The sequence below is a fragment of the Parus major genome, chromosome 13, assembly GCF_001522545.3.
Source record: "Parus major isolate Abel chromosome 13, Parus_major1.1, whole genome shotgun sequence".
Lineage (NCBI taxonomy): Eukaryota > Metazoa > Chordata > Aves > Passeriformes > Paridae > Parus > Parus major.
In genome coordinates, this window is record NC_031782.1 from 6644255 (window position 1) to 6668650 (window position 24396).

Consider the following 24396-nt stretch of genomic DNA (forward strand, 5'->3'; position numbering starts at 1 on the left):
AGATGATGAGGAATGAAGAAATTATCTTAGGAGATGTGAATTGAACTAGGAGAGAAGAATGCTGAAAAATGAGGCCAGCACCAAGATTTGTAGAATGAAGAAGACCCTAGGTAAGCTCTGGTTCAGCTGCTGTTCAGGAAGTCCTGGAACCAACAGGCATTTGCTGAATCTAACAGAGGGTTGGTTTTAACAGATAAAAGGAAGTGCTTTTTTGCGCTGTGCAAGTGAGCTTCTGGAACTGGCTGCCCTGGGAAGCAGACAGAATTGTCAGAGTCAGGCAGCAATTAGACAAAATCACAAACGAAAAGTCTAGACATGGTCACTAAATGCCCTAGGCAGGGATGTCCAGTTTAACATAGCGGATACAACAATTGTGGCTGCTGTTAGAGGAATGAGGGGGATGGACCACTAAAGTGGCCAAGAAAGTGTGCTTTCCCTAAATAGCATCTTTTATAGCCTCAATCTACAACTGAGTACTGAACATGAAGGATCCAAGTTTTCTGTTATTTCTTTGTTGTCTCTAATTTGATAGATGCTCTGTTCTTCCTGCACCATGGCAAAGTTCATTCCCCTTTGATCCTGCCCCTAGTAGAGCCAACAATCTACCCCAGGTTACATAAAGAATAATATAACCTCTAGATTTCATCCAAGGGTTCATATTCTCCTGCATATCTTGAAATCTTGTTCTGTCCCCTAATTTAATTCTTCCTTCCACACACCAGCAAGAAGCACCATGTGGCTGAGCTGCTTGTGAATCTTGAAGATGTGCAGTGTCTGAAAGTTTGTGACACATTAGCAGAGCGACACAGTGACAGCTCCATGCCTGTGCACTTCAATAAGCTAGTTATAAACAAGAGGGTTTCTCCTCTAATGTTCTCAGTCCTTGCTATCACACTGGAGAGGGCTGGACTAATGAAGATTTCCTCCTGTGAGCTCCATGAGGCATCTGCACTATTCCTTCTCAACTCATTACAGTGAACAGAACATAGACCAGAAAAAGCATTCTTTTCTAGCTATAAATCATGAGTGACACTAAGGTATTGCTATTAGCAGCAGAAAAATGCTTTCCTCCCCCAGCCTCATCCAGCCTGGTGTACATACAACACTTTGGCAAAGGGTGATGGGATGGAAAATTAAATAGAGGTTGTGTTGTCTGGAGATAAATTGGTACCTCCCTCGGCGTGAGTGACTTTGTCTTTTTCTGATTTGTCTTTTAACTTAAAAACCACTGAGAATAGAGATAAGGATGAGCTTTAAAACCCTAGCCTTTGTCCCCTCCCAGGCTCTCCTGAACAAGTCCTGTCTCTGAAATGAGCTCAAAATGAAGATAAATGTTCTGGCAGTAATATGCAATATTATTTTTGGCACTCGAAGAATCTCAAGATAGATAAGGGAAAACTGAAAGGAAGACAAAGCTCTGTTTTTTTAAAATGTAAGGGACCAAATTCTGCCTACCCATATGAACCCAGAATCCTTTCTTTTTTTCCAGATTATTGCAGTAATTCCTGATTTTCACTAGAGTAGCTGATTATGGGGCTCTATTTAAAACCCAGCACATTCAGAGACCCTGGTGGAATCACACAATAACAGAACTGAAAGACAAAGGCATGTGAAGACAGTGCCAACTCCCCAGCTCCTGCCCAAAGGCTAATTTGGTTTTGGACCATGTTAACTGTAACAATGATAAGATTAACACCTGATATCAAGGGAAAGGCTGAACTGTCTGAGACCTCCTTCATCAGAACAGAATTTGCTCCAGCCCCTCTGGCATATTAGCATATGTTAGAGGAATGGCTCCTTTCTTGGACTGGTATGTATTTCCCTATAGAGCCTTTGTGCAAAGCTCAGAGCAGTGTTTCTGCTGATATATTTGTGGGTATGTTGAATAAAACATGTACCATTTAACATTGTTTGCTTGGGCTTCCATGAAGAATGGGAGAGGGCACCAACTACTGCAGGGCAGACAGACATGAGAGGCTGAATCTGGCCTTTCTAGGAGCAGGATGAAGCATAGGCAAATGCAGGAACATGTCATGTTTTTGATTCTGAGAGAGCCCTGACCAAAGGACCCAGCTCACCTTGCATTGATTGAAGTGCCAGCTGTATATATTGCCTTAAGACAAGGAAAAGTAAAGAGCCCAAACCTTTGCTCTCTGTACGTGCATTACTGTGTTACAAACTTGTATGCTTTGAAAATTAAATGGGAAGGGATTTGCAGAACAAGCTAAGTGTTTTAGAGGCAAAATTTCTAGTGCTCAGAAAGGCTCCTGTGTCCAAAGCACAGCCTGTGCTCTGCAAATTTCAATGTGCTTTGTCAAGGCTGGAAGTTTGATAAGAGATTCTGGTTCTCAAGAGCTCTTAGGGCATCCTGTTCTAGGGAACAACAGTTATTGATGCTGCTGGTTTTAACTAAGAAGTTGTCACAGCTGTTCTTGGATTTGACTGGCATGTGAGGAATAGTTACATGGAATAGCTAGAGGCATTGCCACCTGTTGTGTCTATTCAAAGTTAGTAATTTTCTAGGCAATTAAGAACTGTTCAGTGGTACATTTTATAATACATTATTTGTATGATGTGACCAGAAGGAGCATCCTAGCATAAGAAATAGGACATTTCTAAAGGAATTCAGAATCTCCCTCCTAAAAGCTCTGAAATATCTTCAGGTCAGTTCAGAGAAGCAGCATATTGAGAAGGATGTCAGCAAGAATCAGGAAGAGCCCTAGAGGAAATTCGTTTGTCCACCAGGTACAACACTGTCACCAGATAAGCTTTGATGAAACACTTGTTCATTTTCATTTCTGTCACCATGTTTCCAGCTCTGAAATGAAATACCTCATCCCTGTCAGCTGTTGTGCCAGTGACAGGAGTTGTTCTGTCCCATGCCAGTAACACCAGGGCCAGCTCTGCTGAGAGGAATTCGGCTGGCCAGGCAGTCATGGATGTGCCTTTGGCAAGGAACAAGCAGTGGGAAGATGACTCCAAGATTATCTGTAACTACTAAAGTATACGCCCTTGAGTCCCACAGAGCAGGATCATACCCTGTCCTGAGCTCTAAATAGTTCAATAGTTCAAAAACCTGCTGGTCTTTCATTTCATGGAGCTGATCATGGCAGTAAGGCCATCTTTTAGCAGAGTGTTAATATTCGGGGAATCTATCTCCAAGAGATTTCTGTTTCATGGAAACAAATTAATTCTTGTCTTCTATGCAGTCACAATAGTCAAAACATACTCTTTATCTGTTCTGATCACCTTTTATTAGGCAGCTTTGCTTCCTTGCTCCTCACCTGCTCTTGTTCTGTTTGGTACGGGACACTAAGGCCACTTTCCCTCAATAGAAGCATCATAGTTTTCCACAGGAACAGCTGTGCACAGCTAAGAACTGATTTCCTTGCCAGCAATGGGTGTGGAAGGTTGTAACTTTTTCCAATGGCAGGGAAAAAACAGCGAGCTCACTGGCACAAATCTATCAGTGAAGCTGCACAAGTATATTAAACAGAGCAAACAAGAACATTGCTGTTACCTTTCAAGTAAATAGTTTTCCCTTCTCAGTTTGCTCCAGCATAAAAATCCCTCTGCCCTGTACATGCCACTACCAGTATTTATTTTGAAGGACTCGGATCTGTTTATTTATTTATCCATATTTAGTTTAAAAGTCTGAGCTCAAAATTAAACAGTCATTTATAATGTCATTATCTGCCTTGCTCTGCAGTTAGATACCGTGTGTGGTGTCACAGGACAAAACCTTTGGCAAGGCCTCTAGAAGAACAATTTAGCTCCTCATCCATCTTGCCTGGCATTATGATTGGCTTCCAAGCTTGCACTGCTAAATTTGTTATTTTATTCTGACTTATATTATTGAGTGTTAAATCACTTTCTGAAGTGTTTATTGGTAATAGTTGAATTCTTTCCACCCATTTGAACTACTTTTGAAGCATAAACATTTCCTTATATCTTGGAACTTGATAGCAAGGTGGGGAGAGTTCCTCAGGAGGATGGATTGTATAAATGACCAGCTCATTAAGTAAGGACAGAATTTACCAGTGCTGTGGAGGAGGATATCCTCCTCCTTCCATCAGGATGAAGCAGCAAACTCCCACAGCCACTCCACAGCACTCACATGAAGAAGGTTAACTTGTGTCTTGTTCTCCCATCATGTCTTGGCCTGTCAGGAAGAAGATGACCCATTTCCTGGAACACCAATGGCTTCCTGACAGGATCTTCATAGATCTTGAATCTCCCTGGATAGAAAGCCAGGCTGTGATCTGCAGGATCAGGTGCTGAGGAGGTTATTAGGCATCAACATGCCCATGCTTCCCAGTGTGCAGTGTGGTCTGCAGCCCCTGCCTGGAACTGATGTCTCTTGGGAAGGAACCAGAAACAACTTTTTTATACCTATTTAGGAAAATGGAGCAGAGGATCAGAGAGCAGAAATAAACAAAGAGCTTAAAATCTAGTGTGAAAGTTGGAAGCTGAGCTGGAGAGCAAGGGCCAGAGGCAGGTCAAGCTGAAGAGGAGGCAGAATTTCAAATAAGCCCTTTGGCAATTGATCTCTTGAGGACCCAGATGTGACAGCCCAGCAGCCTGATCCAGGCTGATGTACTCAGTACTGCAGGTCCTCTTACCTCTTGCCCTTGCCTCAGGGAAGACCTACAAATCAAAGTTTTTATCTTCATTTTATTTTTAATGTGGAGGTCTGTTTAGTCTCTTTCCTGCATCTGGGAGTTACTTTCCAATCTGAGTTTTAACACAGAATTTTAGAGATGACACCAAGATCACTGTAGCAATCAAGGCTCCTTTGATGGCAGCGCTAAAAATACACTCCCCAGCTGACACAAGCCTTCAGGAGAACATGGAGTTTGGTTTGAAAGAATACATCCTCCTTAGTATCCGTGTCTTCTGCCAGAGGACACCACATCTGTGATAACCATGCAAGCAGGTTACATCTGTCTTCTGAAATGAAGCACCCACATTCATACCCATACTACCTTCAGCCTCAGCAAGGGGAAAGCTTTAAACCCTCTGAGTACCTTGGAGAATGGTTTCATTGGCAGCTTTTTGCCTCTCTGGTCATGTTGGCATATGTCAAGTTATTGCATGCCAGGACCCACATCTTAGGGTCTTCAGCAGCTTGGCTTTGCCAATCCCTTAGGAAAGGAAAGAGCCAGGGATCAGCTGGGGCTGTTCAACAGGACTGAATCTGAACCTGGCTGCTTCCCTTCCTGCTCTCCGCCCTGCTAATTCCAGGGTGCTGGCACACAAGTCCTGGCTAATGAGGCATTCCCAAAGCCCTGCTTCTACACTTGTAAAGGAGACTGTGGTAAGTAGTGCCACTGCCACCTCCTGGGCTTTCTGAGGACTTGAGCAACCTGAGACTTCGCACGGTGGGTTGCAAATGCAGATTTATGCAAATGTTGAGCAATAGATCATGGATTGCCCAGCTTCAATCTGTGCCAGCTCACTCTCTCCCCAGGTCAGAGAAGTGATGGCACTAACAAGCAGGTGTTTGCAGAACAGAGTGCAGGTCTCCCTCCCCTTGGAGTCATTAGCTAAAGATGGATCATTAAGGCTTTTGGCTAGGAGATGTACAGATGGACAATCACACAGAGTATCAGCTCCACATTTGTAATGTGTAATGTGTCAGGGGGTAAAAGGCTGAGCAACCCACTTTGGCAAATGGAAATAGCAAGAAGGGTGTATTTTTCTGGCTAAATGAAACCGTTCTCTTTGTGTTATTTTTTCATATATCTCCATGCATAACTTGAACGCAGTGAAAGGAAAAATTAATTTCTTTGGTCAGACAAAAATACACCAGATTTATTGTTTTGAGAGATACAGGGGGTATTTAGTATTTCTACATGGCTGCTCTAGCTATAATTGGCAGCATAAATGTTCTGTCAAAAAAAGGCATTCACCCAAGAATGTCTCTGGGCTCAGCCAGCCTCAGTCCTGGAGGTGGATGTCCCATCCCTAAACCTCTGTGGGTAGTGCTCCATTGCCAGGAGTCTGTTTGATGCTCCCATTTAGGGTGTTGGCCCTGAAGATGTAAGACCTCCCTCTAACTGAGCCTTCAGTGTGGATGCTTTCGGGCTTGTTCTGGCAACGGAAGAACATAAGGAAGCCATTCCTGTAGTTCTTGTTCATCCATCCATAGAGCAGGGGGTTGACAAATGTAGAGCACATGGCCCCAACATGGAAGACAGTGTACAGGAGTTTGTACTCATGGAAGATAAGAACCAGATCAAGATCAATGGCAAGCTGGAATATGTGGAAGGGGAGCCAACAGACTGCAAATACCACAACAACCATCACAAGCATTTTGGTTGTCTTCCTCCTCCGGCACTGGTTTTCATTTCTAGAAGTGGGACTGACATGGTTTTTCAGCTTGAACCAGATCCTGGTGTACGCATAACAAACAATTGCAAGAGGAAGAACATACTGAAGGAGGAGCATGGACAGGCTGTAGATGGTGGCATCTCTGTTGTTACCAGAGGGCCATTTTTCTGAGCAAACAGCCATTTTGAGGTTAATGGATGGGATTTCCTCATATCGGTACTCCCTGAAGATGGCCAGAGGCCCTGCTAGGACAGCTGCTGCCAGCCACATGACAGCTATGATGGTGAAGCTGAGCCTTTTGGAAATCCTGCTGTCCAGATGGAAAACAATACAGCGGTACCTATCCAGGGCAATCACAGTCAGGGTGAGAGTGGACACATGGACACTCAGAGCCTGAGCATAAGGAACCAGGTGACAAAGGACAGCTCCAAACTTCCACTCATCCAGCAGGGTGTACACTAGGGTGAAAGGCAGACAGAGTGTGTCCACCATCAGGTCTGCCAGAGCCAGGTTAGCTATGAAGAAGTTGGTGACAGTCCTCATGGTCTTGTACTTCACTATGATGTAGATGACCAGGGAGTTCCCAATGAACCCCAGCAGAATGATGAGTGAGTAGGCAGCAATCAGGATGACCTGGACCCCCAGGATCTTGGTGCTGTCCATCATGACACTGTGGGATCCAGAGAGATCCTGGGTAGGAGTGACGAAGTCCTTGGCATGCCAGCCATGTGGCAGCTTCTCATCTAATGCTGTCTTCCCTATGGTGATTGTGCTGTTGGCTCCCTCCGATGGTCCCATGCCTGGCCCAAGACTTTCCATAAGGAGGAGAAGAAGGTCTGGAACACAGACATAGCAGAAGTGAGAGCATGGGTTACATTCATCTTTGATGAGATTTACTTGCCTACAAAAATTCCCTAACACCTTAAGAAGTAGGAAAGGAGAATAACAAGGCACTCAAAGTCAAGGTGTTCTTCTCTACCTCCCCATAACAATTTATTTATTTCTAGAATGTGCACTAGGGTTTTGGTTTTTTCTGTTTCTTATTTCTCACTTCTACAGATGAAAATATGTGTCCCCCTGCCTCTGCATAAGTCTCTGCCACTGCTACTGCTAGTGATGCTACCACCCAATCCACCCAGTACTGTCTGCTCTCCCTTCCAGTAATGTGGGTAGCATAACTAATGCCATTTTATGATCCATTATCAATGATCAAATGTGTTGCATAGTCATTCCCTGACTGATTCTTTGATTGAATCATATCACTCTCTTGAGTGCATTCATAACACTCAAGATCTTGTGAATCAATCACACAAACCAGTTTTCTTCTTTCTTTCTTTCCCTGACAGTCTCATGGTTCCCAGGCATCAGACAATTGTTGCCTTCCTTGCTGGCTTTGAAGGTCACAGGCATCCAGCCAGGTAGGTGTTGTTTGTGTCCCCATCACAGGAGAGGGAAGTGTGACAGCACATAGAGCTCAGTTACAAGCCTAAGTAAGAAACTACTGGACAGTGAGACCCATGAACCCTATGGCCAGGAGATACCTCTACCATCATCTTCTTTCTCCAAGGATTCAGTGAATAGCTCATATTATTTTATAAAATTTTTGAGCCTAGATTATGATTGTTGCAATGATACCACAAACCATGTATTAGGATTTGGCCCAATCTGAAGAGGGTCTAGGTGATTATAAATTATAAATTGTATTTTAAGTTCTGTATTTCTTAGGTGATTAGAAACCATAAATTATTTATAAATTCCTTATTTTGCCATTTGTAGATTGTACTGTGTTGATTCTGCTTGTAGAAATCTGGTGCTGTTTCAATCATAAATTCTGCTCTACACTAATCACAATACCCTGATAAAGAAACAAAGATTTAACTGTCATCATGATTTAGTGCCATCTTCATTCTGCCAAAGATCCCTAAAAGAACCTCTCTGTCCTCTCAGTGTTGGTGACACCCAGGCATCCGCTGGCTTAGCAGAGGAGGGAGCTCCTACAGGGACATGCATGTGCAGGGCATAAACCACTGAAGCTGTGAACAAGCCTCCCCCGGAGCTGCTGCTGAGCATCCAGGCACAGACAGGCGGAGAGCCAGAGCTGCAGTGTCCATCAGCCTCCTGCCACGTGGTGCTCAAATGTCTGCGTGGGATGGCTTTGGGAGCAGGGAGCCTGAGAGGCCACAACTGACGCAGCCTGGAACCCCTGGCTGGCATTAGGTGTGACTGGAACAGCAAAGTGCTGTCACAGCAGGGTGTTCATTGAATCCAAGCACAGCGGGAGAAAAGCCAGCTCTGTTTCTGGCTCCTCCTCAGCCTCCGTGGCTCAGAATTGCTGTGGGCTCTGTGGAGAGGGGTGGACATGGCCCCTCACATATCCCCACTCCCCAGTGAGTAGGGCCCCACTCCCACCGCAGAGGAGAACTCATTTAAAAGTGAGCAAAAGTCATCACTCTGCCCAAGCAGGGAGGTCTGCAAAGCATTGTGTTTTCTCTGGCCTGCAGAGGGGGGAGAAAAATGCTCTTTCACTAAGGGAGGGAGGCAGAGGGCTTAAATGAAGTGGGAATTAGAGGCAGACTGCTGGGTATCTTCTCAGGCTCCTCGAGGAAGAACTGAGTTTGTCCCAGAAAATATGTGAGCACTGCTGACTGGGTGCTGGTGGGCTTCCTGCAAGTCCCATGCAAGCCAAAGGTTTAAGGACAGTCTGTACTTGGGAAGGGAGAATGCTTTGCAATTACATTGCAACCCAAGCCTGCTTGTCCTGTCTTCCCTCCTCAGAGCAAGGGGTGTGATTCCCCCTCAGGAGCTGCTACCGGGAATCTGCTTGGCCAGCTGCAAAGCCAGGACCCTGCAGAGGCCCAGCAGAAGAGCTGCCTGCAGTAAAAACACCTCTGCTGGCACCCTTTCCCTTTCTCTCTCCATGTCCAACTGCCAGCCTAACATCTCACTGAGATGAGTCTCACTGGGACTGATTTATGCCACTGGTTCCTGTAAATGAGGCTGTTGGGCTCAGACACTGTGGGATAGTGGACACCACGTAGCTACTGCTAGGAGGGTAGGAAGCAGAGATAAAATGGGTGGGTCTGCTAGGGTCAGGGTTTGTTTAAGGGTGATCTCAGACCTCCACAACACCCCTGCCCCAGCCTTGGAAAGACCAAGGAGAAGATCCAGTTGCTAAGGAGAGAGGAGCTCAGAGCCATGCCATACAATGGGTGCGGTGGAAAGCAGAGCAGGGGAAGAGCAGGGCCCTGGGAAGGTGGCACAGTCACAGCCTCTTTGGCAGAGCCCGACCCCGTGGCAGACACCTGTGCTGCAGCTGGCCCTGAGCAAACCCCACTGCCAGGACAGCAAGGTCAGCCAAGGAAACAGAGCAAGTGCTAGGGTCACTCTCAGTGACTGTACTTTCCCTGCTTGCCATCCATCTGGGATTTACACCTTCTGGATTGTCCAGCATTACTTTATCACTTGTTATCACCTTTCCTGTGGCTTGCCTGTTCCATTTATCTTCAGTACCCTAGTTCTGGCACCACACCAATGGACACTCCCTTCTCTTTTTCTCCATCTCATCCACCAACTGGCTGCCAGTTCCCATGCTCACATCTCAGCCTATTTCCTTTTGCTGGAGACTGGCAGCTACCCACCAGCTGAGAGGAGCCAGGAACATCATGGTTACAGGAGCTGCTTTGCTTCCTAACAGAATGGCCTTAATGGAGTTACTATTTGATTTTGTTTGGTTTGTTTTCTCTCCAAAGGGGAACTATTACAAATCAATTAAAACATTTTAATTAAGAGACAAAATGATTATAATAAATGTTCCCACTCCAGGGGCTGCCCAGAGGTCGCTGGGATGCTGCTAGGAGTGGACTGAGGTCTGTTCCAGCAAGTAATGGAAGTGCTGGCATATGTGTAGGCTGCTGTCAGGCCTCGTGCCTAACAGGCCTGCCAGACTAGATTGAAAAAATCCTTGGAACTGAGAGCCAACTGCTTTTGGGGCAAGAAAGCAGCAGGAGAGACCAGGAGGAGGCAGAAATACTACCCAAATCCTTTCCTCTGTGCCGAGTTGTCATGAAGGGATGCAGAAATAGGCTGATGTTATCTTGATAAACCTAATCCTCACCCTCTGCTCCAACTGAGGCTCAGCCTGAGGCAGGGCTGGGACCCAGGCATGGCTCCCAGCAGGACAGAGCTGTTCCCTGTGCAAGCAGGCTTCAGCCTTTGGGAAGTGGAGTAGCACAGAGGAGCCCTTCACTGCTGTCAATGACTGGGACAGTGACCAAAGTGATGGCTCCAAAATCCATTCCTACAGAGGCCCATGACCAGGTGCCCTGGGACTCATCCACCTCTGCTTTCTGGGGCTCCCCAGCTCCCTCCATGTCCCTGCTGCAGCTCCAGGCATTCAGCCAAACTGGAAGAGATACATCCAGACCTGGAAGAGCCATTTGAAAAGCTGGCAGGGTTCAGAAAACAGGGCTGGAGGAGTGGGAAGAGGGCTGGAGAAAACAGAGTTTGTTAATTAGTATTTATCTTTTTGTCCAAGCAGTGGAACTGGAGTCCATGGAATCAAAAGGAGGGAGTGAAGGGACTTGGGCCAGTCTCTGCTCTTCAGTTAATGACAAACTCTTTCTACAGCAATGCTGGAGTGTGAGGGCTGGGGCTGATGTATAATTCCATGGCTTGGCTCACTGATTTATTCCATCCTTGTCCTTCCTCCAAAGCAGCTCAACTCCACCAAATCCCTTAATCTCCAGCAGCCCAGTCAGGAGCACTGACACATCTCATCCCCAGACCCATATCCAGACAGATATCCATGACAAGGAGGTCTGAGACCATCCCTCATCATGAGAAACTGGTGGTCACCCTGGGACAAGCCACCTTCTACCACCTTTATGTTCCCTTCCAATACTCAAGGGGCAGCAGTGTTCAGTGTCCCTGCACCCCACAGCACAGCACTTAAGGGAGGTCAACACAATAAATGGGGATATGGAGGTTAATCAGTCTGCCAGAGACAACACAGTACATCTACTGCAGGGTTTGGGCAGAGCCCAAATTTTCTAACTCCAGCCTCCTGCATTCACCACCAGAGAGGACTCTGCATCTCAGCATAAAACCTGAACATAGATCTCAGGATCTGCATGAAAATGCAAAATGTGACTGATGAAGTTGGAATTAATTTTGTCTTCTCTTTGCAGTGGACAGATTTCAGGACAAACAGCAGCTCCTGAAGATGATCTCCTGAAGCCAAAGAACAGATAGAAATTATCCCAGCTCCTTCCATCTCTGGTGAAGGTCTGACTGCCTTGCTATGATACTCCAGCAAAAGGGAAAACCCTCTGACCTGCCCACCATCTGCTGCAGCTTTGTAAGTTATCTATCTAGCTCAGGGCCACAGGTGCAGAAACCTCATGGCATCGGGCATTCATTGCCACCCAGAACTGCTCCTGGGGGACACCAGCATAGAACTGGCACTGGGAGACAAAATGCAAGGATGAGGAGATACACCAGGGATTTCTTGTGGCTCCTCACACTAAATATTTTCATGTCCTTGCCTAGAGCTGGAGTCATGAAAGACTCTGAAGAGATTGAAGCAATGAGGATGCCCTAATCACTCAGCTCAGGACAGGATGAAAAAGGAGGTGGTGAGAAGAAATCTGTTTGGCAGGGATACATGCTTTGTCATGGGAATTTATCCTACAGAAAGCAGGGGGGAGCAGTGCAGGGCCCTCTGCCCTGTGGGATGTGCCATGGGAGCAGAGGAAGGCTGGCTGGGACATAGAGATCAATGGGTGACACAGCGATGGAGACACCCCAGTTGCTGGGGCTGCAGAAAGAAAGAGACAGTGTGGTGGATGGATCCTGGTTAACCTGGGGAATTTGTTAAATCCTGAAATTTACAGAGTCTGGGATAGGTGAGACAGGAGCAGAGGGAAATAACAACTCACTGAGAGAGCAAACAGGGAGAAAACACAATATCCTGCTTTGGGACAGAGCAGAAGCTCTGTAGGTGAAATGCATCTGCAACAGGACTATAAGAGGATTTCTCTGCTCAAGGACTAACATGCAATGGGTGCTAAGAGAAAGCAAGAACTGATTTTTCTCCTGTATCCCATATCCCCCTTTGCATCTCCCTCTCCAAGGATGCTGATCTGTGGTAGAGAGCAGAGTGCCAGCAGCGTGTGCAGTCCCATGGAGGAGCTGACAGAGGTTTGTACCAAGCCACGAGGAGGCAGACTGCAGGAGAGATTTCTCAGGCAGCCACTCACCTCAGCCCCACACCTGCACCTCTGGAGCTGGAGCTGCTGCAGGGTTCTGCAGCACTCTGGAGCAACCTGCTCTCCTGACTGCTCTCACTCAGCATCCTGCTTCCCACACTTCCTGCTTCAGCTCAGGGACCTTTCAAAACTCTCCTGACAGTATCTCTTGTTTGTCTTCTCTATTCCTGAGAGCTCTCAGGGCTGTCAGTCCCCAAATCCAGTTTCCCAAAGATGCTTGGACCTTTTCTGCCTAAACTATGTGGCATGGACAAGACCTGGCCCCATCACAGCCCTGCTGCTCAGATTAGCCCCCCCTGACCCACCTTCAAAGGCCAGTGTGTTCTCCTCCTCCAGGAACCGAGCCACTCACCTCCAGTCACTGTCTCATCGCTGGCCAGGAGAGTGCTTGGTCCTCTCCACTCTCTGGAAGTCCACCTGTGGCAAAGGAGTGGAAAGCACTTTTCTTCAACTGTCCTCGGAGAAGAGAAGTCAGGTGAGGATGTGGGCTGCTGGAGGGTGTTTCTTCACCAGGAGTAGCTTTGGAACCCCTCCCTGAGCACCCGGAGAGCTTCCTCTCACAGGGCGACTGACAGCCCTGTCTCACGAAGCTGGATGCTGTCTTCGCTCCTGAATGAGAGAAAGGCAGAGAGCGTGTGTTTAACAAACAGCAATGGAAAGGGGGAGGGAGCCTGCTGCTGCTGTTTATACAGTGTTCAGCCACTGAGGGGCTTCTTGCATCGAGAAGAGAGAAGCTTTTCCACCACATCGAGCTTCCTATCCAGGGAGAAGTGCTGGGAGCTGGAGTTCCGCTCCCCGTCCACACCATGGACCAGGACAAATGTTATCTGCCCTCACTCCACAGCTGTCCCATCTCCTCAATCTTTAAACTCATTGGGACTGGCACAGTCATGTCCAGAGGGGGATCTCCCCTACAGCAAGAGGTCTGCAGGTCCTGCAGCTCAGCAGAGCTTACACAGACCTTCCTGCTCCCTCCTCTCAGTGTTTGCACAGTGCACAGAGCAATCTGCAGCTGTGGGATGGGACTTCAGGGACTCCAGAGATACAAACAGAAGTAATGCTGGAAAGGTTTAAACACCTGGCAGTGGCTTGGTCTGCTCCAGAGACAGATTTATTGTGGACATGGAAACTGAGTGACTTTCAATTTTAGGATGCTCAGCTTTGTCCAGACACCTGAAGCAAGAAAGAGGGAAAGACAGAAAAGCAGCATCCTTGTGTCCAAATCTGCAAAATCTAAGCTTGCTGGAGCCCAGGAAAGCACTCTAAAGGCAGCACAGGGAAGCAGATAAGCACAGATAAGCCCTGCCTGTTCAAAGATTTTGCCCTTAAGGAGAAATCATGTGTATTCTTAGCATAGGATTTCCAGCTCAGGCAATGTGTGAATTTGCAGCTCATTTGGGCTAGGAGATGCTCCCATAGGCTGAGGAAGGACACCTCTCCTAGGCTTTAAGTACCTACAACTGGAATTTTATCAGAGAATTCTTGTTGTTTACCCCCATATTGAACTTTGGTCTCCTTTTCTTTGTGAGAACAGAAACAGGGAGGCTTTTCAACGACCCCTTTGTGCCAAAAAGTTACAATACACCAGGAAAAAGAAAACACTCTAATGGCTCAGCAGAAAAAAAGGAATGAGAACATTCCTGAAATCACATGGAAAGTGACACTCAAGACTCTTGGACAAGAGTCCTCTTAAGTCCCATCCTTCCCCCTCCTGTGTCTGTCTCCCCTTCAGAAAGGAAAGGACTAGGCATGAAATCCACCAGCTGTGCTAACTGGATTTTTGTGGGAGTTTCGTGTCTTCTCCCCCTAAGGCTATTGATTTAACAACTCGGGAAATCTGGGAGTAGAGGGAAGCAGGACAAGACAAAACTGCTTGGAAAAAGCCATTGCTGTCTCCCAGTGGTCTGCAGAGAGAGGCAAAGAGCAGCTAAGCAAAGTGAGTGGTGCATGCTATTCCCCCTGTTCCCAGTGGATGGATACTCCTCCTCTCCAGGGAGGAGATCATTTATCTTCAGGTCAAGATTATTTTCTTCCTCCTTTCTCTTCTGTGTGAGATTTTTCTTGCTTGCTCCCCAGATTCCTTTGCTACCACTCCCCCCTCTTCTCTTCCCAGGGCTGAAATAAAATGCCTGGGGAGAAGGCAGTGATTGACAGAGAAATTTGTGCAGCCTGAAGCTGTGAGGCTTCATCAGGATCATGGGGTGAATTGCAGTCATTTTTGGCACGTGGTCTTTGCTGGATGATAGCAAATACAAACTCTTAAATCATGGATTAGGCAGTGCAAGTCCTCAAGATGTCCTCTCCCACGGTCTAAGGGGTCCAGTGAAGCCTGCTCTGCTCCAAAACATCACCTTAGCTCTTCAACCAGACAGAGCAGTGCAAAAAGGTGCAGTTGAGCTCTCAGCACACCTGGACTGTCATCCCAAATGGTACCCACCAATCTGGAGTTTGGTCTCCATCCCCTGGGTGCTCCCATGCCCTGTCCCTGGGAGCCAGGCTCTTCTCACAGGGCACAGACACGGGCTGCCTGCCAGTCTGCCTAATCTCACCCAGCTACAACAGAATTATAGCCAGCAGTGGCTGCAGCATAGCCTTGGCTTCTCTACAGGGAAGGGACACCTGGGGGCTGCAGTGCCAGACCCCTCACACTCCTGATGGGTTCAAAGGAGCAGACACTGCACCAACTGCAGCAGCCTGAACACCAAGGTGCAAAACAACCTCCCCACACACCTTACAGATCCCAAAGCAGCTGAGTGTCTTCCAAACCCCAGCCAGCAACACTCTGAAGGAGGAGAATGGGGGAATACAGAGATGGTGTGCTGTCCTGGGGTGTGGAAGGCTGTGCAGCCCCAAGCAGAGATGCCAGAGCCCACTGCATGCACTGTTGTAATCTCAAACCTGGGGTATTTTCACACACAGGCTGGATGCCCACAATCCTGCACAGGTGTCCCAGGAGCCTCATGTCCTTCCAGACATGATGGGGTCATTCAAAGGATCTTTGCAGCTCAAAAGCCTTTCCCAGTGGTTGGGCTTTCATTAGGCAAAACCGAGTCTGCTCAACCGTGCTTCTGAGAAATACAATGAATTTTGTACTCCAGGGAGCAAAAATGATGTCAAAAGGCTGAGAAATGGGGCAGAGAAGAGGGCTGTCTTTTGATCTGTAATCTGCTCTGCCTCAGTGAGCAGACAGGTCCTCAGTCTGACCACCTTGCAACTGTAAGCCATCTGCTGTAGTTTAACTTCTGTCAGAAAAGGAAGGTGGATTATCTGTTCACTCCCTGGGAGGAATCTCTAAGAAAACTGTTACCAAGGCTTCCAGATGCTCTGGTTCTTCCTGCTTCATCTGGAGCAGCAACAGTGACATACTTTAAAGAGCAGCTTTTCATTTTTTAAACATCTGTTTAATTCCACCAGCATGTAACCAAAATATTTCCACTGCTCCTTCCTGAGGTGTCATGCCTGTGTTTTCCTGAGCAGTCTCCAAAGTATCAGTAAGTTTTGGTAACACAAAAGCCCCTTTTCCATTTGAACCCCAGAGTTCACGGATGCAATGGATTTGGGAGTCTGATGCATTTGGGAACTAAATGAGCAACAAAGAGACTCAGGGGTGGGAGGGCGGATAGAAAGCTGTCTGTACCCTCTCTGAATTTAAAAACAGTTTCTCATTTCATAACAGCTTTTTGTCCCCATGTGAACACTCCTGGAATCAGTGAAGGAGCAGAGACACCATCAGGGCCAAGGTTTGGCTAAAATATCTGAGCTATCTGACTGATAGTGAGCGCCAGTGAGAGGCACTTGAGAAGCAGGAGGGGAGACGAACCATGGGTGGGCCTGGGACTGGCCTGGGTCTGCCACAGCTCTGCTCACCTTCAGGGCAGGCAGAAGTCAGGAGTGCTGAGTGTGTCTGCAGGATGAGGGTCAGTGAGTGAGGAAGGAGATAATCATATGGAAAAAAAACTTAACAGGATTCATCCTGCTGAACACATCACCATACTTCAGCTCCTGCCCCACTAGGGGCAAACCCACAGGGCTCCTTTGAGTAAGTCAATTAATGCCTAGGAAGGTTTACCCCTTCCACCCCCTTTCCACCCCTGGATCTCACTCTGACACACAAAATCTCCTTTATCATCCTCACATCAAGACAAGACTCCAGGCAGTTTCTCCAGGCAGACATCAGCACTGCTGAGCCCAGAACTGGCCCCTGCATTTAGCTGCCATTTCTGCAAGTCACTGCTCTCAAAGCTTTGTTAATTTATTAGAGGGTTGCTTGTTGTTTGTGTACTGAGCCAGGTAGAAAACAGCTTCTGCATAAGAGGATAATTGCAGTGAGATAAGCTCTTCAGAGCTGGGATTGCAAAAATACGATACGATGTAGACCAGCAGTTGTCTGGGTAAAATAGAAACATGGATGAGTTTTTGGGTTGGAACATTCTTCCCCCATCTATCACAGACTCCCTGTCTGCCTCTGGGCAAATCATTTGATGTATCTCAATTCTCTGTACATAAAAAAGGTGATAAAAATGCTTCACTCTGGCAAACTCACCCCTGGAGCAGAGAACCTGGTACTTGGATGTGCAGCAGTGGCAGCTGCTTTCCCACTTTGCCCTGTGGAATTTCTTTCTAAGTTGCCCATCTCATTTAGGCAGTGTGTTCTGTCATCAGGGTCTTGCTCTCCCAGACTGGATACTCCTGCTTCACAGTCCCACAAAGAAATTTTTGCCCAGGCTGTCACTCCTGTTTGATGACAAACAGGGCTATAAATGCTGGATTGCGTGATGACAGCAGGCACTGCTGGATGGGCTGATGGCAGCCTCAGCCTAAACTCTTCCAAAGCATCAAGACTGAAAGTGATGCAAGTGGCTGGAAAATTCAGAGCATGACTTGGTTTCTATGGGCACGGTGTTGCCAAAAGGCACCAGGTGTCCAGGAGCTGGGATCCAGTTCTCAGCACCAGTGTAGCAGCACCAGGATCATGTTTGCTGCTTCACTGCCTTGTTCCATCTTTTCTGTTGCTGTGGGGACCCACATCAGCTGTGGGCAGGGAGCAGGTTACCCATGCCCTGCTCAGCTCAGCAGTGCTGGGCTGGCAAAAGTGTTTAAGCACAGGAGGGTCAGATCCACTCCTGAGATAAAGCCAGGGATTTGTCTGAAAATCCATTTGGCTCGGTGTTCCCAAGAAACATGACTCACAAGCCAGTGTCTGACACTGAGAGATAGGTATGACACCGAGTGCCCCATGGGGAAAAGCTGTGTCCCCGGGGTATGAGCAGAGCCCTCCAGAGCTGAGCAGAGATCGTGCAGGAATGCACAAAGCCTTATAAAGGCAGTGCTCTGGGTTTGTCCTTCTCTCAGCTCTTCAGGCGATGAAAAGGACGACTCACAGCCCTAATTAGCTGGAACATGCTAATACCACTGAGCTTCCCTGGCCAGCAAATTTGGCACAAGGCATATGGGACACTTTCCAAACAACTGCTCAGGGGAGCACGTGCCTGCAATTTTTTATTCGATGAGCGGTTTCCTCTCTGCCTTCGCTGAAGAGCTCACACCAGACACGAGGGAGGTGAGTCTGGAGCCTGCAAATCTACTTTGAAAACCATTTCGTGCTGAAGAGAGAAGAGACTTATTTCTCCCCAGGCATTTAAGATATTTAAGGTATCAGGGGAAATATGGCTTTGCACAGCATTACCTCTGGGAGCACTCAGTGCTTTCAAATGGTGCAGCTTGTAGTGCTCAGCCTCTCATGGGGAAAAGCACGTTCCTTCAGGGTGACATTCACTCTGGGCATAAGATGCAGGACCAGAGTGTGCATTGTTATTTTGCAGAGTAAAGCAGAAGAGCACAGCCAGCCCAGGTAGCTGGAGAAAGGGGAAAGGTAGCAGGGGCTCTGGTGCTGTGTTTCCAGGATGGGTTATTCCCTCTTTTGACAATTGTCCTGGGCAAGGCAGTACCCCAGCTTATTGCCCTGAAAAAGGAGTAGGAAGGAGCCTCCTCGTCTCCTATTACAAATAAATCAGTTTGTGAGCTTTGGATGGGAAACAAAGGGCAGGCCTTTGAAAAAGATCAATTAATTCCTGTGGTAAGATCATCACTCTCAGTATTTACTGTACTGCCAAAACCAGAGGCAGGAGCTGCAGCCTCCTGAATGCCACCACTTGCCCCTGGCCTAGCCTCTAGCCTGGCTCCCATGGCAGCCCTGGCCCCAGGACTGTTCAGGACAGCTCTGACACAAGGTTTGAGTGGCAGTGAGCTGCCCAACCAAGCACTGCCACAACCTCATCAGTACAGACACTGGGAAGAGCTCAGGTTTGTGCAACGTTCCCAGGACTACTCTGGTTTGACTGGCCCCTCTCCTTGGCACCACCTGCAGCCACCGGCTGCGTGGTTGGGCAGGGCACTCTGTGCTGACTAAGGGCACATCTCTCCCTGCTCCCTCCCCATCACATCCTTTACAAACATTTGTTGTTATGGTGACAGCTCCAGAAGGAAAATAGTTTTGAAGATCTTTCATATTTTTTGACAAAGGTACAGCCACTTTAACTATTTTCTTTAAGAGAGATGGTTGACTCGTTCAACAGCAACTGAATTTTTTTAATTTTGTTTCTGGTGGCCACCAGAAACTGGTAATTCTCAGGCTCTGGCTTTCAGTGTGTGGCTGTAAGAAAGTGGAAGGGGGAGTAGAGCCAGGTTGTAAAGATCTGCTTTTAAATCCTCTTGGGAGCACAGGAGATGCCTCCAGGCTGAGGCTGCTGAGCTGCAGGCAGCGTGGAGTCTGAGTTTCTCCAAAATGAATGAGATTTTGGAGCACATCTGCATCTTGTTCAGATAGCAGAGTGGAAAAAGAATAGCAAAGGGAAACATTTATGCCCAATAACCTGTGCTGTGTCTGAAATGCTGCTCTGACAAATACTGTTCTTGTGAAATCTTCTGCAGAAATGTCCCTTGGCTTTTGAAGTCTGCATGCTGGTAAATGAATTCTCTCCGTTTCCACTGAATGGACTGAAGACTTTCATATGTGACATCAGGGACAGAACTGGGCTCTGTAGATGTCTCTAATTCAAGTAATGAATATATCAAACAGCCTCAGCCCAGCCAGGAGAAAGCAATCTGGGTATGTGATGTGACCACAGGCGTGGATTTCATGGTTACTGTGTCCTGACCCTGGAATGTGGATGCTAATGGACAAGACTCCAGCCAAGCCTGCCCAGCCTGTTTTTGTAAGATGAAGCCATGAACCCTTTTCCCACACCCCTCCTACAGAGAGCTGAGGTCAGAAACCTAAAAAAACATTAAAAATCAAAACCTGCAAATGCTTCAGGCTCTGAAGGGGCAGCTTAGCACATTTATGAATGCTCAGCACCCTGAACCAGAGATCCAAATGAAGGAGAAGAGCATTCTGGCCATCCTGCACACAGTGACCAGTGGGTTGGCTGGGGGCTGACACACAGCCCATCACAGGGAAGGCTGAGAGGACAAAGCTGTTCTGGCCAAGCCCATGCTGCGTGTGGAGTATCAGAGAGCTCAGAGTAAACAGGCAAACAAGCAGCAGCCAGAAATGTTAATATTTGCAGAAATCTCCTGGTTTTGGCGCCTGGGTGTGGGGAACTGAAGGATGCTGGTGGAATGCAAACGTGATGGATTCTTGGCTGCCCAGAGGGGTGGCATGGGGAATTTCACAGGGCAGGACAGACTGCCTGACAGGCCTGCTCATGATGGCTCAAATGAGGAGTCCTGGGGAGGGAGACTGGGTTGAGAAGTTCAGTAGCACATGAAACTGGTCTCCTGGCATTGAGTTATTTGAGCGTCCCTGAGGAAAAAAAAACCAAACATGATTAGGCCATGTTCATCCTCCTTTGCCTGTTCCAGACCTTGCTTCCCTCCCTCCATGCAGTAGGAGATGGATTTTTCCATGCTGATCCCCAACCCTTCTCCTGGATATATGATGGGGAAAATGACACAAACCTTCAGACTCCTGCCCTCACTTCACCTGGGTCCTTTCATGGGGTGTTTAGGATGGTTTGAACCTGCTCAACACCTTTTGCCATCTCTACAGGGCTTTTACCTGGACCATGGCTGCCAGTTCATAGCCAGATAACTTCAGAGGCTCCAAAGTCTTGAAGGCTCTGGCTTTAGCAAAATAGCGATATCATTTTGGACTGGTAAGAAAATATTGGCAAATAATGGCCACCTCTGGTCACCTTCCTCCTGCAGCTATTTATCCAAAGATACCATATCTTGGAGCATTGCTTCATTTCCTGCTCACTTTTCTAACCGAGGCCTCTAAATCATGTCCCTGCAGCTGAGGTCACGGAGGGAAGTGTAATATCCATTAGCAGTGATGCTGCTATTACCTCAACCCTTCTTTCACTCTCTTCTTTCTGTTTACAGCAACCCCTTTCTACTTCTTCCCCCTCCTGGTCTCAGTACAGGAAAGAGCTGGCAGGAGCCTATAGAAGCAAAGCTTTGGGGATGCAGCCTGCTTTTGGGGACATGGGGAGTCTGGAGATTTCTCCTGGACCAGCAGCACCCCACTCTTTCCTGACCAGAGATGCCAACGGGAGTGGGAAGGGCTGGTTTCAAGCTACCCCATCCTCACCCTAGAGTCCCTCACCTGGGGCTTGTCCAGGTCAGCCCATGGAAAAGATCAACTCCAATTTACCCCTCTGCCCCTCTCCTGTCCCACAGCTGGGCACTGCTCAGGGAGAGCCACAGAATCCTCCAGGAGAGCAGGATCCAGAGAAATCAAGGTCTTCAGAGTGTATTTGCACTCAAACCAAAGTGAAACAGGGAAATCAAAATGCAAAGCTTCTTGTCCCCTGTGGAATTTCCCTGCCTGCATCTGTAGAGCTGACACAAGGGACTGACACTGGGATCAGCAGTTGCTTCCCCTTCCCCTCGTGTTTCGCTGACACCCCAGGGCAGCTGGACCCACTTCCCACGTCATCCCCCTCCTCCTGCAAGGCCAAACAGTTCCTCTGACACCCATCTCCAAGAATACATATTTACTGCATGGAACAGAGCACGGTGAAGAGTCTTGGACCCAATCCATGTGCTTTGAGCCAAACCCTTCTCAATCCATGTTATCCTTCACCTCCCCAGTGCATAATCAAACTCCAAACACAGCATTCCCAGCCCAGAGCTTGGAGCCTCCCGAGAGGAATATGCTAAAAAAAGAAAGAAAAACATTACATTGCCAACTGAAGTGAGTGTTGAAAGGAGGGAGATGCCAGGAGCACTTAAACAGGAATCTGAGACCGGGGGATGCTTGGGTGTGTGTTTTCAATCCCCAGAAGGGAGACGTGTTCATTGGGAAATGACTGTCACTCACTGCTAGTTTTAGACCTTGTAGTTGATGTCTCAGAAAGTGAAATGGCCATGACAAGGACATCCCCATCTGTATTAGAACTTTCTTCTTGGATTGATGCTTGCAGTGCATGGTAAAATGGTGCCACTCCTCCTTTGGCTCTGAAATCTGCATTTGCAGTTCAAACCTGCAAAGATGGAAATAGGAAATTTTACATGAGTGACAGGTTCTGTTGGCAGCAAGGGGAGTTATTTGGGAAAATCTATACATCAGGTGGTCCAGGACTCTGTTGGGTGCTGGAGGACGTCCTGCAGCACCTGAACCCAAGCTGGCAGCTCCACACCCTGATGCAGAGACTCTCTTGCAGGAGAGCAACATCCCACAGCACCGTGGCAGTCCTGGGCAGGGTATGTGCTGGCACTGCCCAGCCTGGTGCCATGCCATGAGGATGCTCCTGCTGTTCACACTGCACAGAGGGACCAGGACTGGGCTCCAGCTGTGGCTAAAAGGGGAACTGATGGGAAAGTTCAACATCAGCTGAGCTATCCCAAATTCTGCTGTTTCAGGGTGAAGTTTCAGTTTTCCAGCTATAGCCTCTCCAAACAATGAGCTTCCAGATGCCCCAAGGAGGCTGTCACCTGCTGGGCTCCATAAAGGAGAGAGATGAGCTCTGACCCCAGCACAGATCCTGATTCACAGGGACACCTTCCAGCATTGCTGGCTTGGGCTGCTGGGGATACATAACCTGTCACAGCACATTCTAGATCTCTTCTAAAAAGCAATTATTGATGCTTTTTCCTCTCTGCAGAGCCTCACAAACAAAGGATCACGGTCCTGCAACAGGTAAGGGACCAGAATCCTGACTCACCCTAGGCTGTGTCCTGTGCTGAGTCTTGTCTGTGTGTCTGTGCCTAGTTTATAATGTCTCCTGGAGGAATAGTGGCAAAGCCAGGTGGCTGGACACAGATGACAAAGCCATTTCCCTCTCAAAAGGATGCACCTAAGGAGATGATTCAGCTCCCATCCAAAATCCACGAGTTCAAAGCCAGCTGTTTCTCAGGATTGCTGTGGCAGGAGGATGGGGGATAACACCAGCCACTGTCCCGCTGCAATGGCACTGCTCCCATTCAGCCCTGGCATGTTCACATGGAAGCCTAGTGGAAACACAAAGATCTAAATGTGGGGACTGAGGTTTTGCTGCAGGAAGAACACAGCTGAGAGGAGATTGTTCAGGCATCCCTGGATCCTTGTGTCACCCCTAGGTCCCAGTGTCATCATCGTAGCAATATTCCCAGGGGCACTCTTCTGTGTTGTGAAGTGGAAAGGATGAAAGGGCAGCAATGAGAGCAGATTCAACTTGCTGGAAACAATCCCTGCCCAGTGAGTTCTTGCCCTTTAGAGCTCAGTGAACAGTAGGGATTGAGCATCCCTGTCCCAGAGCCATGAGTACTGGAGCAGGAGGGTGCAGCCAACACCCACCTTGCTCAGAGAGCTGGAGCAATCCTTAGCCCCCACAATAACTGTGTGGGAGCTGCCAGCCCATTTGGCCATGGCCTGACCTTGCTGGTGTCCATGGATGTCGCTTGCTTGGGCAGCCAGAGGCCAAGGCGTGCACCTCGCTTGCCCATGGCCAGCATCCCCCAGGACTGATTGCTCCTCATGCATGCAGTGATGTTCCACATCCACATCAGCATGGGGCTGTGGCTGAGTGTGTGAGCCCAAGGGGCTGCTGGGGACAAGGCAGAGGCCAACACCTGCAGGCAGGGCTGCTGTGGCCACACGCCAGTGACCAAACACGCACAGTGTGAGAGGAAGCCTGGGAAAATCCCTCAGATAAGCAAATGAAGATGGGCAGAAATACTTTCTGCACTAACTGCACTGCTCTAATGAGAAAACAAATGAGAGCACCAAGAGGAGGAGGGCAGTAGCTGGACTAGCCCAGCACATTGCCCTTTTGGGGACATGCTCTGGTTCTAATGGTGATTAGGAAGGAGACAGATGGTCTGTGCAGCTCTTTTGAGTCCCTTTGTCCCCTCTCCTTTCAGTTTTGTTTTTTACTTCCTGTATTGAAAGTTCTTGTGATTTTTCTCACATGTCCACCAGTGTCTGCCACATCCCACATTGCAGGGCCCATCAAAGGGTTGAAAACTTTTCCCTCTTTCTTTCGCTAACAAGCGTGCAACCCTCGTGATTTCTGAGGTAACCCAAAGCTGTGACCCCAAAGCATTGGCCGGAGCTGTGCTCTGAAGGCACTGTGAGCAGGGGAGAGAGAGGGAGGCTTTGGCCTGGAGCTCATTTCTGTGCTCTTTACTGAATGCAGCAGTGGGGCAGGGGCAGGGCAGGACAGGGTAAGGGCAGTGCAGGGGAGGTGCAGGGGCACTAAAGGGGCAGTATACGGCCAGCAAAGGGACAGTGCAGGGACAGTCCAGCCCAGTACAGTCCAGTGCACTCCAATTCAGCCCTGTCCTATCCAGTCCAGTCCAATGCGCTCCAGTG

General features: G+C 48.1%; 1 protein-coding gene across 1 annotated transcript; it reads right to left on the bottom strand.

Annotated features, from left to right (window-relative positions):
* Window positions 1-5809: 5809 nt before the first annotated feature.
* Window positions 5810-21485, bottom strand: LOC107210712 (neuropeptide Y receptor type 2-like). The gene is made up of 2 exons (XM_033517761.1): window positions 12952-21485; window positions 5810-7169 (listed from the first exon to the last, which is right to left on the bottom strand). The coding sequence occupies exon 2, from the start codon at window positions 7150-7152 to the stop codon at window positions 5968-5970; it is 1185 nt and encodes a 394-aa protein (XP_033373652.1). The 5' UTR covers window positions 7153-7169; window positions 12952-21485; the 3' UTR covers window positions 5810-5967.
* Between the last annotated feature and the right edge of the window lie 2911 nt (window positions 21486-24396).